The 18,924-nt window shown below is 35.6% G+C and overlaps 1 protein-coding gene and 1 long non-coding RNA gene across 6 annotated transcripts in view; one reads left to right on the top strand and one right to left on the bottom strand.

Annotated features, from left to right (window-relative positions):
* Nucleotides 1–13,175, top strand: part of LOC133534624 (uncharacterized) — a 139,635-nt gene extending 126,460 nt beyond the window's left edge. For all 5 annotated transcript variants that reach the window (XM_061873832.1, XM_061873833.1, XM_061873829.1 and 2 more), the window contains 4 exons: nucleotides 1,481–1,714; nucleotides 8,730–8,890; nucleotides 9,269–9,424; nucleotides 9,899–13,175. In XM_061873832.1, the coding sequence (XP_061729816.1) occupies nucleotides 1,481–1,714; nucleotides 8,730–8,890; nucleotides 9,269–9,424; nucleotides 9,899–10,009 (662 nt within the window). In that variant the 3' untranslated portion in view covers nucleotides 10,010–13,175. The remainder of the gene's footprint in view (nucleotides 1–1,480; nucleotides 1,715–8,729; nucleotides 8,891–9,268; nucleotides 9,425–9,898) is intronic.
* LOC133534643 (uncharacterized) lies at nucleotides 2,496–16,698 on the bottom strand. Its single transcript, XR_009802067.1, has 3 exons — nucleotides 15,725–16,698; nucleotides 4,367–4,447; nucleotides 2,496–2,619 (listed from the first exon to the last, which is right to left on the bottom strand). It is a non-coding gene; the product is annotated as an uncharacterized LOC133534643 (long non-coding RNA).
* Between the last annotated feature and the right edge of the window lie 2,226 nt (nucleotides 16,699–18,924).

Here is an 18,924-nt window from a genome sequence, read left to right as displayed (position 1 = left end):
GACGAGGGCTGATTATACAAATTAAAAATGCCATATCGTTCGATACCAACATTACCAACTAACATACGAAATTTGTCGAAATTATTAGCAATTGACATTTCATTAAGAATAAAACGTCATTTCTCGACTGATATTAAAATAGAGGTCAAATTAAATAAATTGCTTTTTTGCTCAAATATGTTCTAAATTTGAATTTAATTATAGAATCGATTTCGATATTATTATTACGCAATAATAACATTTTCACAGATAAGAAATTTGTTGTAACAAAACAGTTTTTTTTTTTTTTTTTTTTTAATGGTAGAGGAGGCAAACGAGCAGACGGATGTTTATTTTAATGCTCGCCCGTATTTGTGGATTTTGAAAGCATCATAGAGGGTTTATGATAAGTGTATAGATAAATGTTATAATAGGTGTCGAACCGTATATATATATACATCTATTTAATACTTTTAGCGCGTTGTTCTATACACTAAATAATGATGCTGATTGTACAAATTTAAATTTTAAATTTAAATATTTTAAATTTTTAAACAAATTTTAAATCAACAAATGTTTGTTACCTGTTCATTGCTCAATCATGTTGAACCTATATGGCAGCTACACACAATTTTTAATTTGTATAACTTTAACCTCGATGTTACACTGCGAGAGTGTCACATATCTGCCCCTATTTTTTTTACACTTTCGTCGGTTTCGTTTCCTAACTGTTTTATAGCTCGACTTCCTTTACATGTTCTATTATGTATGAACTCTCATTTAAGCAAAAATACCTGCGCATCTAGAGCTCTAGAATCTACCAGTAGATCTGGCGGAGTTAGCAATGTAAGCATACCTGTCAGCGCCCTTGAGACAACGACGTAACGCCCTAGGTTCGCACAGTTTTGGTACCTCTGATTTACTTATTGATTTAACGAAATAATGTAAATTCATTAAATATCATCTCACATTTTATAAAACTATCTTTTTATGATCGACCCTCATACAATACATTTTCTTATCTGCGTAAAATACATTTACGGCTCCTGTCACGCTCACCCATGATTCCCATTACTATGTACTTTATATGTGTTAACATACCCAGCCCAGCTTGCAAAGTGTTTTAGTCAATAAGTACTTGCACCCTACATAAGTATTTTTTCATGAATCTACTGGCCAAACGTACGCACATTATCATTACCTGTTTTCTTATTTGTATCTTTCTTATCTGTGTTAAAATACCGTAAAGTATAACAGGAAGTCCTTTTTATCGGATCGTTAGCATTCAAGCGCGTATGATTTTATTCAACTCCTTTACAAGCAAATGGTCCGTGTAATAGCTTTAAGAGTCCAATTCCTGGCGTCTTCCCGCGATCTTTGTTCTTATAGCGTTATTTACTTCGACACTTAAGTCATCGTATTTAATCGTACTGATATTAATTTACATGTTTGTTGCCTTTCATTGCAGCATGACATACTTATACTTATTCTGTAATTTCAGTTCCACCGCACGCATATGAACTAAATAATCTAGACAACGACGCGTTAGACGCTCGAAATACCTACCAGGAGGACCGGAGCCGCCAGAGATACGAGCCCTCATTCCCAGTAGACTCTGATGAGCCGGTTTCCATGCCAGCTGAACTGTCCAGCGATGAGGCGAGGTTTAAACATTCTACTCCCATGTACCAAAGTGCTGTGCTGATGACTTCTGACGGAGAAGTTAAGGATGACAGTAAGTATTTATTGGTTTTAATAGAATAAACAATAATAACGATAATTACACTGTCACGGATACTGTCACCTTTTACTGTACTGTACTTTGTACTGTATTTTATAGTAGTTTATTGTACGTACCTATATTTAAACATGCTCACAAACTAGACAATGTGAGGTCTGTGTCCGCCAGTAAGATATTGTCATATTATATTAGACTGACGTAATGTCGTTTCTGTACCTAAGCGACTGTCGTTCTAACGTTCACTGAGTTCACTAAACTTTGTCCAACATTTAGCACGTCGCTATGAACATATTTAGCTAATCAAACAAATTATGGACACATTCAGTACTTTGAATAAAATTTACCTTGAGTATAAGTTTAAATGAATTTAATTTTATATGTTAACGCAAACAAAAAAAAAACAATAATTAAAAGACCCAGTCGAATGAAACCTTCAGATTTCAGATTTTTATTTGCAGAAAAAGGGTTAGTTACAGGTCTTAAAATACGGTTAATAATTGTTCCTCCTTTATCCGCTATCTCAAGACAGCATGCAAATTTTAAAATTATTCTTAAAATAATACAACATTCATATATTTACACAACACATTAATTATATACATTTATACACAATTTATTGCTATTTGTGAGCCCTGCAAGTGAAAATTATGCCAAATAATAAGAAAACAAGAATTAATCATCATTACATTTTTATAATTCAAAAATTCTTTTATGCCGTAGAAAGTAATCTTGGAGCCAAATTCTAAGAGTACTATTGAATTCATTGCCTTCAAGATTCCTGATTTCTGTTGGTAGATTGTTGTAAACGAGAATACACGTGTAATACGCATTCCGTTTGTAAATCTCAGTCCTACAGCGTGGCTGGTCTAAAAGATCTCTATAAGGTGCCCTCATGTTACCTGCAAAAACATCAGATCTTCTCTTAAAATAATTTGGAAACTTCTTAATAAATAAACATATTTTGAAAATATACATACAAGCTAATGGAAGAATGTTAAGCTATTTAAAGATAGGCTTACAGCTACAACTTATCTAGGCATTTACAATATAATATTTGTGTTTATTTGCAATTGCGCGTATACATTGTTTTTGTATTTTGAAAACTCTTTCAACGTCCACAGAGTTGCCCCATAGAATAAGGCCATAATTTAGGACAGATGAAACATATCCATGGTAGGCCGTGAGTGCTGCTTCAACGGATACACCCTGCCTTAACTTTCTTAATGCAAAAACAAAACGGTCAAGTTTCACATTTTACTTCATTATTATAACAAAGTAGAAAAGCTGAAGCTACTTATGTAAATAATTAGTCAATTTAGTTTCAAGTGCACAGATAGTTTTTAATTTATTTTGCTATAGATAGTGTCATTCACGAAGACGCGTGCCTTGACTCGTATTGTCATATTATTAAAGGTTAGATTTGACAAATCTGCGCGTCATCGTGAATGACACGAACTATACAAGGTACCCCATGATCTGAGGGTACCCCCGAGAGGAAACTTAAAAAAAATTAACAACAAGGTCATAAGAAGTCATGGCCGTAACAGCGTAGTCTAGGTTCTAGCAATTTCTCCGTGATTAGAGCCACTTTAGATAGACTTTAGGTAGATAATGTTGACTACGAGTACCTACGAATTACTTAATAACGGATTACGAATTACCTGTATTTGGATTGAGATAGCACCAGCGTTACTGCTGCAGCACAGCTATACAGCATTGTTAACGACTGCTAGATTTCTGCAGGCAATGTCAAAATCAATGTCGGTAGCCTGGATTGGTAAATGCCATTTTCACCTCAGCGGCTCGGACAAGCCCACTTTCGTCACTCCAGGGAGTGTCGAAAGTGCGACTTTCCTCACTCCAGGGAGTGACGAAAGTACGACTTTCCTCTCTCCAGGGAGTGAGACAAAGTGCTTTTTAATTTAGAGAAGGCCATGAATACAGGAATAAAAACTTTACCTGATGTTGAATTTTTTTACCTTTAATATGATCTCACTACTGAGGTGAAAAGTTGTATGTGTCACACGAGAGCAATAGTTATTTGTGCAACAAGAGAGGAAAGTTAGTTTTTCTTGCGAGGGAGTCAAAAACACGAGATGTAAAATAACTTTGCTCTCATGTGACACATACAACTTTTCACCTCAGTAATGAAAAAACAATTCAACATAAAGTAAAGTTTTTATTTGTGTATTCATTGCCTTCTCTAAATTAAAAAGCTACTTTGTCTCACTCCCTGGAGTGAGGAAAGTCGCACTTGCCACACTCCCTGAAGTGACGAAAGTAGGCTTGTTTGAGCTGCCGAGGTGAAAAGTTATTTTACATCTCGTGTTTTTGAATCCCTCGCAAGAAAAACTAACTTTCCTCTCTTGTTGCACAAATAACTATTTCTGTAGCAATGCAACGAAAGCAACCCTGCAGCAGTAATGTTCAATAAGCATGTAATTAATTACATAAAATTCATTTAAACAGCTGCCGTCATTAAAATTAAAACATAACTCTCTTTACAAACTCACGCATAATTCGTATAGTCAAATTCAGATAGCTAATAGCAGTGAAAGTAGCCAAATATAAGACGCCATTATTATCATAGAGTAGAGATATGTACGATATATAAATAACATGTTCACTTTAATAGTTACAACCTACCTGATGCTGACTTATACGGGACGAGACGCGATCGTGATTGATTGCAATGAAATCCCCTTGACATATGGGTGCCTGACGCATCTGAAACATATAGCATAACTATACGTGACTTATGTATTTTTGTTTTAGAAATAGATGAAAAGCGGAAAATTTCCCTGTCTCGGGCGAGACTCGAACTCGCGACTCTGGATCACTAACCTCTGTATCTTTAGGTATTAAAGTAAACAAACAATTTGTACATTTTCGGATAGTTATATTATAACATTTATTGGTTACCCAACCAAATACAAAACCGCCTGGATCTGTCACAGATCAACCTGACTAACCTACATTATTTGATCATGTAATGTTTCAATCTACCCTCAACTGGCTTAAGGAGCCATTTGAGGGTATATTTTGTTTACTTTTATTTAAATAACTAAAGATACAGAGTATAGCCCATCGCTCTGTTGCTCTGTTGGCAGAAATGTCTGCAAACTATTAACGATACCGCAAAGCTTAGAATTACATGAAAAGTGGAAAAATTCACTGTCTCGGCCTTGACTCGAACTCCCGACTCTGGATCACTAGCATATCGCTCTGCTGCTCAGAAACGTGTGCAAACGATACCACAAAAATAAGAAAGAAATAAAAAGTGGATTTAAGTGCAACACCTAATCGTAACTATTTTTGAGCTTGGCAATAGTAACTACGGCGTACGGCATCTAAATTAAGGTTTTAATTATAACGTATAGTAGAAACCTGACGCGGCTTCAACAGGTTTGGTTAGCCGCAGACATTTGTGGCTGAACTATTAAACAGCCTACTTAACGAGGAAGGCTTTTCAAAATGGCAGTTTCGGCTTGCTTTAAATCAATGCTGGACATTGTGGGTCACCACGAACCGAAAAACAAGCAATAGCTTTCAGAGATACATTAGTTTAATTTATTAATGTACATCTGATTTTCCCACGCTCATTTGTAAAATGAGTTCATTTATAAAGGGTGTAGCAGGATAGCCTAGGAAAAACTGCCCCCAGCGATTTTGGGCCGAAACTGTAATCAAACGATGCCTTTTGGGGAGGTTATACTCTGCACAAAGTTTCATCCCTCTGTTACCCCCTGGGGGTGAAAAACACCCGATTAACCCCAAAACTGTTTTATTTATTTTTTCCTAAACTATGAAAGTGACGAATTTGAAATTTTGTACAAATATTAATAAGACTAAAAGCTATGTGCTAAAAAAATATTACCCCTCTAACCATTTAAATTCTTGTAAAAAAAACAAAAATAAAAAAAGAATCACCCTGTATATCAAGTTTGGCTCATGGTACACACACCATTTTTTTTTTCAAAAATGAACCAGTTTATATTCTACATTATACAAAAGTTTCATGGACCTGCTCCAGAAGGAACATTGCGAAATTAAAATAAACGTACTATTTCGTAGCCACTAATCATTATACTCATATCATGCTTAATACGCAACGTCTCGGACCCGAAAACAAAATAATTTAAAAAAACCGGCCAAGAGCATGTCGGGCCACGCTCAGTGTAGGGTTCCGTAGTTACTCTTCCGTCACAATAAGCTAAACTGGAGCTTAAAGTATAGTAAATTGTTAACCAAGGGATGAAACGATACCTTTCACGCGAGTTAAACAAATAGGCAAATCTGCACAATCAGTACCTAATTAAAGTCTTTTTACTATGAAGGGGAAACTTTTTGCGATAACTCAAAAACAGCTAAACTGATCATGTCCGCTATAATTTTCATTTAATGTCTTTCTTAAGCTCTACTTCCACGATATTTTTCATATTTTTTGGACCTATGGTTCAAAAGTTAGAGGGGGGGACACATTTTTGGACACATTTTTTTTTTTTCGGAGCGATTATCTCCGAATATATTCACTTTATCAAAAAATGTTTGTTGAAAATAGGGAATGCAAACCGGTTTTAACCGAAACCGAAAAAACCGGATTTTTGACGGAAACCCAAAACCGGGTTTTTAGAATTTGAAAAAACCGGTTTCGGTTTTATTCGGTTTTTTTATTTCTTTACCTAAGTTGCATGTTTTATTCATTATAAGGGTATAAACCGGTCCTAAACCGGTTGAATCGACATCAAATCAAATAATGTGGTCTTGTGTTAGTTTGATCATTTGTAACGCTAAATGAATTTTTACGGTACAAAATACAAAAATACGAAAGATTTAAATAATTTAAAGTATTGGCAGTGGCAGGACATCCGTGCTGGTGTACGAATTGTATAGTAGTACTTTTTAATAAAAATGGGTATAAAAGGTCTTATTTATAATTTTATTATGCGATGCGCTGTTGAAAAATTCCACGTAATCAATTATATCAATGGCAGCTTTAGAGTCTTTTGGTTGGTTCGGTGATAACGACTTACCGACAACCTTTTTTGTCTCTTTCGCAATAATAGGAAAGGGTAGTTCAAACCCTAAAGAATGGAATTACTTGACTACCTGTGTTTGCCCAGTTTAAGCTAACATCATCAGTTTCTAATATACTAGAAGACAGCGAAAAACTTAGAGCAAGATTTCGGATTGGGCCATTTGATTTAAGACAAATAACATTAAATTATAAATTGATATTGTCATATATTTAAGAAAAAATGACAAATGACAATGTCTAAACAAAAAACCAAAAAATAATTTAATAAAATTGGTTTGTTCCTATTCCTAGTTACAAATAACATTAAGTCATTTGACAATTCCCATAGAATACAATAAAATAGTCAGATATTCTGTCTTTAATTTCGTGATAAAATCGTGTATATACTATACTAGCATTCGTTTTTACACGTGAAGCAATCTTTTCTTTATTCCATGGCGATGAATTTAAGAATTGTTGATTCTAAAAACCGAAACCGTTTCGGTTTTTTTTTGTAAAACCGAAGAAAAAACCGGTTTTGAAAAACCTCCGGTTTTTGCATTCCCTAGTTGAAAACCCCTATTAGTTTTGAAATACCTTTCCAACGATACCCCACACTGTAGGATTGAAGCAAAAAAAAAAATTCACCCCCATTTTACGTGTAGGGGTGAATGTTTGGGGTACCCTCAAAAAAATTAAATTTTTAGATTTTATTGTACGACTTTGTCGGCTTTATTGATTTATATATCCATGCCGAATTTCAGCTTTCTAGCACTAACGACCACGGAGCAAAGCCTCGGACAGACAGACAGACAGACAGACAGACGGACATGGCGAAACTATAAGGGTTCCTAGTTGACTACGGAACCCTAAAAATGTTTTTATAAATACAAATGCGTTTGATTCATACTTCTTTATCCCCACCTTTTTCAAATCGGGCACGAGCAGCGGTCCGATCGCAAGCCATTGTTTATTAATAATGCAAGGCTCTTAGTGGGAGTTCAATGAATAGTACGCACCAAAGAGCCAATACATATTAATTTCGCAATGTTCCTTCTGGAGTAGGTCCATGAAACTTTTGTATAATGTAGAATATAAACTGGTTCATTTTTGAAAAAAAAATGGTGTGTGTACCATGAGCCAAACTTGATATACAGGGTGATTCTTTTTTTATTTTCGGTTTTTTTACAAGAATTTAAATGGTTAGGGGGTTAATATTTTTTAAGCACATAGCTTTTAGTCTTATTAATATTTGTACAAAATTTTAAATTCATCACTTTCATAGTTTAAGCAAAAATAATTAAAACAGTTTTGGGGTTAATCGGGTGTTTTTCACCCCTAGGGGGTAACAGAGGGATGAAACTTTGTGCAGAGTATAACCTCCCCAAAAGGCATCGTTTGATTACAGTTTCGGCCCAAAATCGCTGGGGGCAGTTTTTCCTAGGCTATCCTGCTACACCCTTTGCGATGATATAAAAGAGATTCCATTCCTGTACATTATGTTTATATGTTATTCATTTATATGGTCACTAACAGTAATTAACTCCAATTAATTGCTTAATTTTACGAGTGATACTTTCTGATAAGTACGTTGATCAATTTTTAGAATATTAAGGTGCATAACACGGATTTTTTAAAAGTCGTAACGCTTTCTAGGATCGCAATACGGCTACCATAAATTTAATTAGCAATCTTGAGACCTTTCTCTAGGGACTTCAGCTATTCGAATCCTGAGTTTTTGACTTTCGCTCTTAGGAAAAAATCACGAACATAGGTATAAAATGCACTTTAAAAAATTATCTCTAAAAATGAACAATATATTATGCTTGAGGGTTCCCTCCGCGATTACCTTTTTATTTTAAACACACAAAAAATTTAATTAAAAAATATGACATCGGCGCTCTCGGGCACATACTTCCATCTCGCTCACACTTATGCTCAGCGAGAGTGAGAGAAGAATATGAACTTACTGCACCGTAAAATACGTTTCAGGTGGATTGAAGAAGTGGAAAGCAGTCGCTCTATCGCCGGACAGCGAGAGGAAGGCGAAGGAAGCGCGGGCGCCGTCGAAGCCGAAGGAGGTCGAAACCGTCCAGAAGGAGAACATACAACCTGACCCACATAACCTAGACATCAATCATTCGGAGCCTACGGTGAGATTCTTAAACATATCATTAATCTGTATTCCTAACCAACAATAAGTTTAAATTAGTACCTACTCATTTTGTAAAGTCAATGGTTGCCTAGTTTGTTTATGCCAATCAGATGTGTTCTTCTAACTCATAGTGATTTGATGCATCTTTGAATTAATTTTCCTAGGCTACTTTCTATTTTTTTTTTAAATGACCGTCTTACTCGCGGTCTTCATAACGCTACCACGTAAACAAATATGACCATCATATCCGAACTGATTTAGCAGATAGATACTTTTACAAAGGTTAGAGTAAAGAGTGTATCAAGGATGCCAATCTTCCCCTCACTCTCGATTATTCTCGATACGAGTATGAGTATACATATGTTCGATGTTCCAGATAGTGACGGTGGAGCTGAACCGCGGGTGGAACAGTAGGCTGGGGTTCAGCGTGCAGAGCCACCCGGAGTCGGGGCAGAGCTACATCTCCGCCGTGTACAGCGACAGCGTCGCCGCGCGCGACGGCCGGCTGCGCCGCGGAGACGTCATCCTGCAGGTAGCTGGACGAGCTTTACAGTCTCACCTCGCCGCGTTAGGACAACCGGCTGAAGCCCAGCATGCAGAGCTTAGAGTCGTCCCACAAATAACTTTACTATAAGACGACAAGGGTACTTAAAAATTGTGAAAATAAAAATGAAAATTTGCCTTTTCAATCTTATTCCGTGACGATGAAAAATATTTCAAGAGGCCTCAATTTATTTATCAACCATCATTATTCGTAACAATTATATTTTTCGGAACTTTTGTACGGAATATCGTTTGATATTTACCACTAGCTTTTCCGTGAAGAGAAACATCGTGAGGAAACCTGTATAAATCCGCGAAGAAATTCGAAACTTGTATGTGAAGTCCGAACTCGCGTGAGAAAAGGCCTGTGGAGCTTATACAGGTGGAATTTTTATTATTTTATATTAATTATTCGTCGATGATTGCAATACCAATTATTCAAATAAGCTTCCTTAAATTTCAGGTCAACGATGAAAACGTGACGTCAATGAAAACTCCAGAAGTAATAGACTTGCTGCGGTTGCTCCGCGGCTCTATCTGCATCACCGTGCTGAGGCCTCCGAACCCACAGTGAACGCCAGAACCAACTATCTAAGTCCAAAGAATAGTATCTTCAATATTGCTTTAAGACAGATGCGTTAGGCCTAAATGGAATGGCTAAACTTTCATACTCTGGTCTACTTCAAGCTTTTTGACTAAGAAGTGCATAAGCCAATAGTTTTATTTTTATTTTTTATTGGCTTATTAACAAGTACCACGCAACATATCTCCATGATGTATCTCCAGTAATCTAAAATAGTCTCTATTTGTAAGCTAAAAAGATATGAGAATTATTTGCGTGCCGTGCTCTAAAAAATCTGTTTGAAGTTCCTAAACTTTGGCTCAGAATTATTCCACGTCAGCCCGAGAAACTATAGATTTTTAATAGTATATCTATCATGGAATAATACACTACTATTGTTAATAAGTTACCTTATAATATACATAATGTTAACTTGCGGGATTGATCTCTTTAGGATTCGCAAATTTTAATTGAAGTTTTATTAAATTGTAATTATAAAGAATAATACGTTATTTAAATAAAATTAATCTACCATTACACGACCAACCTTGCGCAACGAATAAAATATCAAATTATTTTCAACCTATATAAACTCTTAGTATTTATACTCAGTGTTTTTAATAATTTTCTTGTCATATATACTGATAATATGTAAAGTAATGAAAGTGCATTCCACAAGATTGTACATAATGTAACATAAAAGGTAGTTTGTCGTAGCGGATCCACCGTAGTCAAACGTAGCATCACAAATGATAACTTAAAGTGGTATCACAGACGGTATGGTGAGTCCGTAGATCTATGATGTTAGTGTAAATTGTAGAGCGTGTAACGAGAGCATGAAACACCCTTTGACAATTCGAATTGGCTTGCTCGAGCTCCTTTTGACTCCGATGGGGTTAAAAATAAATAGAAATATTTTGTATTTAAAGTTAATTTATCGTATTTGAATTCATAGCACCTCGACCCTGCGCGCACGGGAGCAGCGGTCAGGCGGTTGGCAGTTGCCTTGGCGGTGGGTTGTGGCAATGGGATCTTGCAAAGACAATGTGGTCTTAGAAGATTATACATTTATTCACTTTAGCATGGAATCCTATTTTATGCAGCCCATTTCCTTCCTTAAGACGAACTTTACGAGCATGAGAAGAGCAGCACTTCATTAAACCTTCGTAAAGTCGGACCCAATTAATGGAATATTGGTAACATAAAGTTAATTTTAATGCACACCACAGTTTCCAATAGGTACTGAAAATTCTAGTCAAATCTAAATTATAATCGAAATAATCTCGTTGTAGTCTTTGATTATAAATAAATATAATGATATTGAGTATTCGTAAACACGTAGAGATTTTGAAAAAAAACTACATATATTATACATAGATAAAAAAAGTACCTACTCACAGAGAGTTATATTAAATAGATCATTCTTAAATGATTTCTTATAAAGGTGTTGTCAACTCAAAAGATTTTATCGACAAATCTACTCAAAAAATCTATTTTATTAATATGATATTAGATTTTAAGGTGAAAATGTAGAAAATCCTTGCACATAACAAACCTGAACGAACGAAACAACTGATATTCTAAAATTATTGTGATGGATATGTGTTAATGTTAACTACTGTAAATGTGACTTCTAGAGTAAAGAGTACATAGTCTGCCGCCGTTAGGTAAAATGAATGTCTATAGGATGGTCCTCCATATTCACACACTCGCTTAATGTCAACGTGGAAAGTTGTAGAGCGAAACTAATACGGGTTCTAAAGTGGCATTCGAATTTTAAAAACACGATATTGATTTGATATTACTAACAGTTAGTGTTATTTTTTTATAAGCACACACGAACTAATATAAGTCTACAGGTCACATTTTTCAACCTATGCTCGTATATATATATATAAAAGTCCAAAAACCTGATATATATATATATATATCAGGTTTTTGGACTTTGGAGTCATGGATCTGTTAGATTTTCCAAGGAAAACCACACGCACAACTTTTACATCAATGCTTTATACGCACACTCTTGCACAATTATTTCATTTTAATTGTTGAAATAAAAAATAAAAAAATAATTATGTCTCCTCAGCATTCCACGTTGACTTGGAACGAAATAAAGACTATTGCGCACCAGGAGAAAGATGTAGATTTGTTTTTTTAGTTGTAATTACCCAATAATTCACCTTAATGGGGAACAACTACATCAATAGCATGATGACATATTCAGGAAAGAAAAGATAAAACATTCCAATAATAAATAGGCAATATGTAAAAGAGTCAAAAATATGTTTGAGATTGTCAAGGAGCAGGTACAACAAAGTAACTAAAATACACATTTACCCCATTATTCATAAACGTCTACTAAAGTTGACAAGCCGCTTATATAATCGTTTGTCCCATTCCATCATACCAATACGTCGGAAAGGGACAAACGATTATTAGCGGCTTGTCAACTTTAGTAGACGTTTATGAATAAGGGGGTTAGCCTGTACATACCTATATTTATGTAATACCCGTGCGCAATAGTCAAAGTACTCGTATTAATACCGATAGACCATGTCATGTAGATTAGCTATTGTTTTTCCTAGAATATTAAATTAATTATCACGCCTTTTTATTTTGCTCAACTATATATTAAATTGTTTTTAATGAAGTGTAATTTATAATGCTAATAAAGTGTCATCTTTTTTTATTCGTTTAGAAAATTCGCTAACAAACTTTCCAGTTTGCTTCAGTTCAGAATTTGAAAGCGTGCTAAACTTCTAGAGCCGTAATCCTGAGTTATAATCGAACACTACTTATACATATACCTATTGCTAATGCTGACAACACGTGTTTGATGTCACCACGCCAGAAAAGAGTAAATAGGTCTTACCAACTTCCCGGTGACATCACCATTTAGGTAATAGAATAACTGTAAAGAAGCTTTTTGCATCAAGCCTCAAACACTTTGAATAAATATCGCCTGTTTAAAACGGTTGTTCTAGTGGTTACGTTTCATCCTATGTATGAGTTGCTTAGATGTGAATGTAGCGATGGATGCCTTAAAAATAAAGACTAGGCCATATTTATGTTATTGTAATGATGGGATTACTTTAAGGAAGTGTGTCAGTCAAGAACAAAAGGATGTACGATATACTTAATTATGGTACTATAATATAAAATAAAGAATAATGAATTATTTTGTCTTTTATTCCTTAGTAAGTAAGGTAGTAGGTAAGTTACTGTGTGAAAAATGTTGTAAACACTTTCGCTACCAACGTTTTCGTAGCGCTAGGCTCGTAGCCGATCCCAGCGTTTTCCCGCTTTGTAGAGGAAAGCGACTACGAACAGAGAACCCGCCGAGCGGGTTCCCGTCCCGGTACTCAGCGTTAATAAAGAAATCCTTTCGATCCTTAGGGCACGTACACAATTCGGTACTACTACACTACACGAGGCCAGAAAATTAAATTATTAGGGGTGCTGGTCAAGTATACATTTATTAGATTTATGTATACTTTTTCCAAATAACCTAAACGTTTGTTAGGTATGGACGGCGCGGTACATGAGTCATGGCGTCATGTTCAAGCAATCTTTACTGGCTTTTATTTAACCGTCTCTTTTGTAAAATCTATAAATAAAACTTGAAAGCTCTCGCAGCAGGATATCACGCAGTTAAAAGAAAAATATAATTTTCTCAGAAATGCGCGAAAACGGTGGCGTTTACTGTCCCTGCGTACTTGTCCAAGTACGATTTCAAATCAAAATTTGATGAACCGCTCTAGGTCTTGCTAGATTAAAATATAAATTCCGAAGCTTTCCGTTTCAGCCATAAGTCTCAAGAGCTTGTATTGGGATTTTCTAGCTTCCTTCCACGGCCCCATTTTTCACGTCACACACTGTACTGGCAATTCTTTATTTCCAGGCTTTTCATAGTACCTAGCAGTATCAAAACAAAAGTTATAACAGTAATAAATAACTTTCCAGATTAAAAATTTACTAAGTTTAAGGAATTTTGGACTTTGAAAGTCCTCGTTCAAGCTCCTTCCTTCCAATTTCTTTAAAATGTAGATACCTCTACTTGCCTAGCGGATGGTCTTGCCATTAGGTGTACAAACAGTCAAACTTATTAACTAGATATTTACTACTATTTAATACATACGTCTTGCAAATCACGACACATTTACATATAAGTTAACAAAAGCGGTCTCATATTTAACCTTTTGAACGCCAGACAGCGAAGGAATTTGCCGCGCCCCGGACGCCAGAGATACATTCCAAGTTACAACCTGTGAAAAGATAGTGATTGCAAAATACGATATCGATGATGCCTATAACCCCATGCAAAAGTGTACCCAGGTGCCACTAAACGGCTACTGGCTTTGGCAAATATTTATTAGGTATCTTTATAATGCTTTAAATACATTTTAGAACCCAAACAATGTATGAAAACATCACAATTTTCCCACTCCACAATATCCGTGAGGCAACTGGCTCACAACACTACTTGTTTTTTAGACAGATAATGACGTCACACTTTGACGGCCCCAGCCGACATGGGCGCCGAGAACTGTTAAAATTATTGTTATTGTAGGGTTGGGAACCGTCACTCAGCGTTAAATTTTAATATCGGCATTTTTTAATACGAGTTTGGAACTCATAAATGAAAAACGGTTTGATTGTATAAAATTGTATATTTAATATAAAACTAGCCTGGTATTCAAAATCAACAATTTGTATAATAAAACGAAAACATTACAAACGTACAATCAACAAAAAGGTACACATGCATCATTTGTTTTTATTTTATATATGTTTTGTATTGTATAGTCTAATTATTCGGTGTATTGGCATATGCTGTAATGCCGTGTAAATATTTGAAAAAATAAATAAAATAAAAATAAATCATAGATAATATTGAAATGTTTTATTTCATGTTCTGCAAAGGATAATTAAAAAAACACACGTCAAAATACTTTTAAAGTTTTTATTGAGCCTAAAATCGATGCAAAAGTATCTGACGGCTGTAGCCGTCGTGGCGTCCATGGCACAACTTTTTGATGTCGGCCACAGCCGACTGTGGCGGTCAATGGGTTAATGTTACACGATGATGTTAAAATATGTCACAGAGGTACTCTTGAATGGAGTAGTAGGCTTTTTTGATAACAAGTCGTGCAAAATTTTCTTAAAATGTTTTTGATAATTGTTACGATTTATCTGTTTGTAACAAGTAGATATTATTATTTTTAAGCTAGGTATATGGTACGGTATCTACAAGCAAAATAAGAAAACTTTTAACATACAGTCTGTTACCGGCAAGTGGACTTTTTTTTAAAGTAGGGTAAAGTAACATAGTTCTTTAACTTAACCATGACCTTAATTTAATTAATAAACTAAAATTCTGAATTTATTAACTTTCTAACAAAAATTTCATTGCAAACAATGTATAGCGCAGTAAATTGACCAGTGCCAATGACAGCCCTTCATAACTTTGTTTATTGCGACGTTTATTTCAAGGGTTAGCGATACCAGTATTACTATTACACTTAAGATAACTACGGCAAAAATAAAGGTACCTACTTGTCTCATTGATAAACACTTTATTACCAACCAAATGAAACTCCCCTGTTCCACCTGTCTCTACCGCCTTAAATACACAGAAGGGATGTTTTCTATGCCTTTTTAAAATCTTGGGCACAGTTTCGTTATTAGTACCGAGCAATACGAGTACGTTAATAGTTGACGTTGTACCTGTCTGAAGTGCTCGAGAATCCTTTTTTCAACTTGCACTGGCACGATCCCGTTCATGGCCCTTTCAAGTTGACCAGGGGCGATTGGCCTATTCTCACGAACTCGCTGAAGAGCCGCGGTTAAAAATCGAGCATTGTGTGAATGTCGTTAATTTGGGAAGCGTTTCTGATAAAGCCATAAGCTGCCTTTCCACGTGTTTCAACAAATCTCGGGTATGCTAACGTAAGCCACCCGTAAGGCATTTTAAAGAAAATCAAATAACAATTTTGCTAATATTTTGGTTTGACTTGACAACCCGACGTAAACATTTCAAATTGTCATGTCGAAGTTTATTAAAAACTGTTTCGAATGTATTAAAACCTCACCAACATGAACGCAATGATAAGGACGACAATATTTTTTTTGTTAGTTGTCTCGGTTTTTTACCCCCGTACCACGACACGCCTTGTACCAAGTGCAGTAGTACACCCACTACATTGATTGTGCGGATTTCAGAAATTTAATTCACATAATTATGATCTGCTAATACACGCAAACAATTGCTACTGGATCGTATTATTATCAGATTTAATAAATGCCCGCATGATGGTAACACACTGTATATGAACATTACATATGACAATAGTTTAACCGAATCGTACCTAAAGTGCATTAGTGCAGTAAGACTAATTACGTAGAAGGAGATCATAAAGCGTAGCGACCAAACGGTCTTCGTGGACAGTTTTAGCTAGTTGTGGCCAACGTTATATTATCATTGGTTATACGAGTAAGTGCCAGGTTTGATGAAACTATAGGTACCATCCAGTTTCGCAAAACGGCCTTAGCGGCAACTAACTGTGACTTCTTAGTAGGTTTGTTTTATACCTACCACCAATGAACAATTCCCAGCTTTTTTTATTTACTAGCACTGTAAATACACAACAAACCACTCGGCAGGTAGTAGTAAGATTCAAAAAAAAGATTTGTATTAAAACATTACCTTATTACCCATATACATTTATACATTTATACTAGTCATATATTTTTCTATTGCTAATAGTAAAAATTAACATTTTTTTAATACCACGTCGGTGGCAAACAAGCATACGGCCCACCTGATTGTAAGCAGTCACCGTAATAAGTAACATAATAGTATTTTATGCAACAGTTGTATAAGAAGGGTCAAAAAAGGCGAGTGGCGTGAGTTACAATGTGAGCCGGAGCCGAAGGCGTAGGCGAACATTGTAAAGGAATACGCCACGAGAATTTTTTGACCTACTTATACAACGTTGCATACAATATTTTTCCTACGAGTCAACAAAAATAAATCTTAATTTAGGTAAACAAATTACAGCAAAAGTATATAGCCAAGACGCGCGCGCATACCTTGTGACGCGCCCGGCCCGCCCCGGGCCGCGGCCGGCCGGTCGGCGACACCTCCTCGTAACTCATGAGGCCCTGGTACTTGCTACTTGCTAAATTAAGTTTTTGGACAGTTTTTTTCTCAATTTTGGCCACCGTAGCCTACGGAGACTAACAAGCAACGCTAAGCGGTCTTCGTAGTCTATGGGTGTTGCTATATTACGGGTGTCACATGCGTGTTTCTGACTTATGAAGTAATTATTTTTACTATGCAACCAAATGAATATTTAGTTTAAAACTGTATTCGTTTTTGTTTTGTTAGGTTGGTAGCCATTAATCGCAGTAACATTATAGCTTATAAAAGCACAAGAGCTTTTATGAGGAATAGACAATATAGACTTTTCTTGAAATCTTTTATGTATGTTCTTATATTCGTGTTAATGAATTCATAAATGACAGATAACAGTAGAGGAGTAGGAAAACACTCAAATATCATTGCTCAAAGGTTAACTGGAAAAGATCGCTTAAGTTCGCTTTTGCACATTGCATTTTTATTAAGATTATAAAGTGCTTAGATACTTATTCTTAAAAACATGGTTTGCATATTAATATAAATAAATCAAAACAGTATACATAGTACGTAGACCTAGTTTTCATGCTAGCAAAATTCAATATTCGAACTAACTTTCAAATTGGAATACACTTTTCAATTGCGTACCGTCTATAGTATTCGATTCGGCTTTCCTAATTTTCAGATTATAGAGCCTGTTTTCCTATAGCTCTTAATGTATGATTCCCATCGATCGGCTGAAGTCGGGCCGCGGGGCTGAGTGCATTTTCAATGTGCCTATACATTATGTATGTCGGAAGCGATGGAATCCGTGCGAAGCCGTCCGCGTCCGCGAGCAGCCGACCGGCTTGCAGTGATGCAAATGTGAAATGTGCTCCAACTCCGCCCGTTCGGTGGATATCGTACTTAAATATGACTACAGTGGAGTTCAATAGAAATGGCAAATAATGTACTTAAACAAAAATGGCAGTTTTTGTTGGCATTTGACATACATTTTATCGTATCTCACCGTAAGTTTACACCCCGTTTCGAAGAATGAGATACGATGAAGAGATAACGATAAGTTCTGTAGGGCTAATATATGGTCGGTGTTTTATCATCTGTCATTATGCCTGTCTCGTTCTAATAAGTATGTAAGTGCGAAAATGACGCAAGACATGACAAGTGATATAAATGCGACCATGATACAGCCGCTGGTTTAGATAATTTCTCATTTAGATATCGTTAGTACGTCGTATAAATGACAGAAGCAGCTCGATTCGGGCAACCAATGTCACTTTGACGTTAGAAATATCGTAGATGGATCTTATTGGGATCACAGGGATCACTATCAATCTTTCCAAGATCTTAAACCGTGTCTTAATCATGTTTCGAATCGGGCCGTTAACCTCTTATATTTTTATAAGATATTTTATTGAAATATTATTAATTAACATATATTTAACCAAATCTGAAGTGACTTTTAATTTGGGACACGTTCGAAAAGCATCCATTATAAACGCAGTATAAAGTTTATTTAACGCAAAATATTAATAGACCAATAAATGTAAATATTGTATCAAAACTTATAAACTAAACTAAATTATAAACATCGAATTTAATAATAATTAGAAAAAAAACCCAAATCCGAAACTAAAATAAAAATTCACCCCTCGGCAAGGTGCCGATGCCGTAGATGCTGGCAGCATTACCCCGCTGGATTGCAATACTAATGCGCTGTGCGAGGAAGTTGCCAGCCCTACGGCCCCAGTCGCATCCACAAGCCTCTTTGACAAAGCCCCAAAAATTT

This window comes from Cydia pomonella, chromosome 2 (genome assembly GCF_033807575.1).
Source record: "Cydia pomonella isolate Wapato2018A chromosome 2, ilCydPomo1, whole genome shotgun sequence".
NCBI classification, from domain to species: Eukaryota; Metazoa; Arthropoda; class Insecta; order Lepidoptera; family Tortricidae; genus Cydia; species Cydia pomonella.
This window is presented reverse-complemented; position numbering and strand designations above follow the sequence as displayed.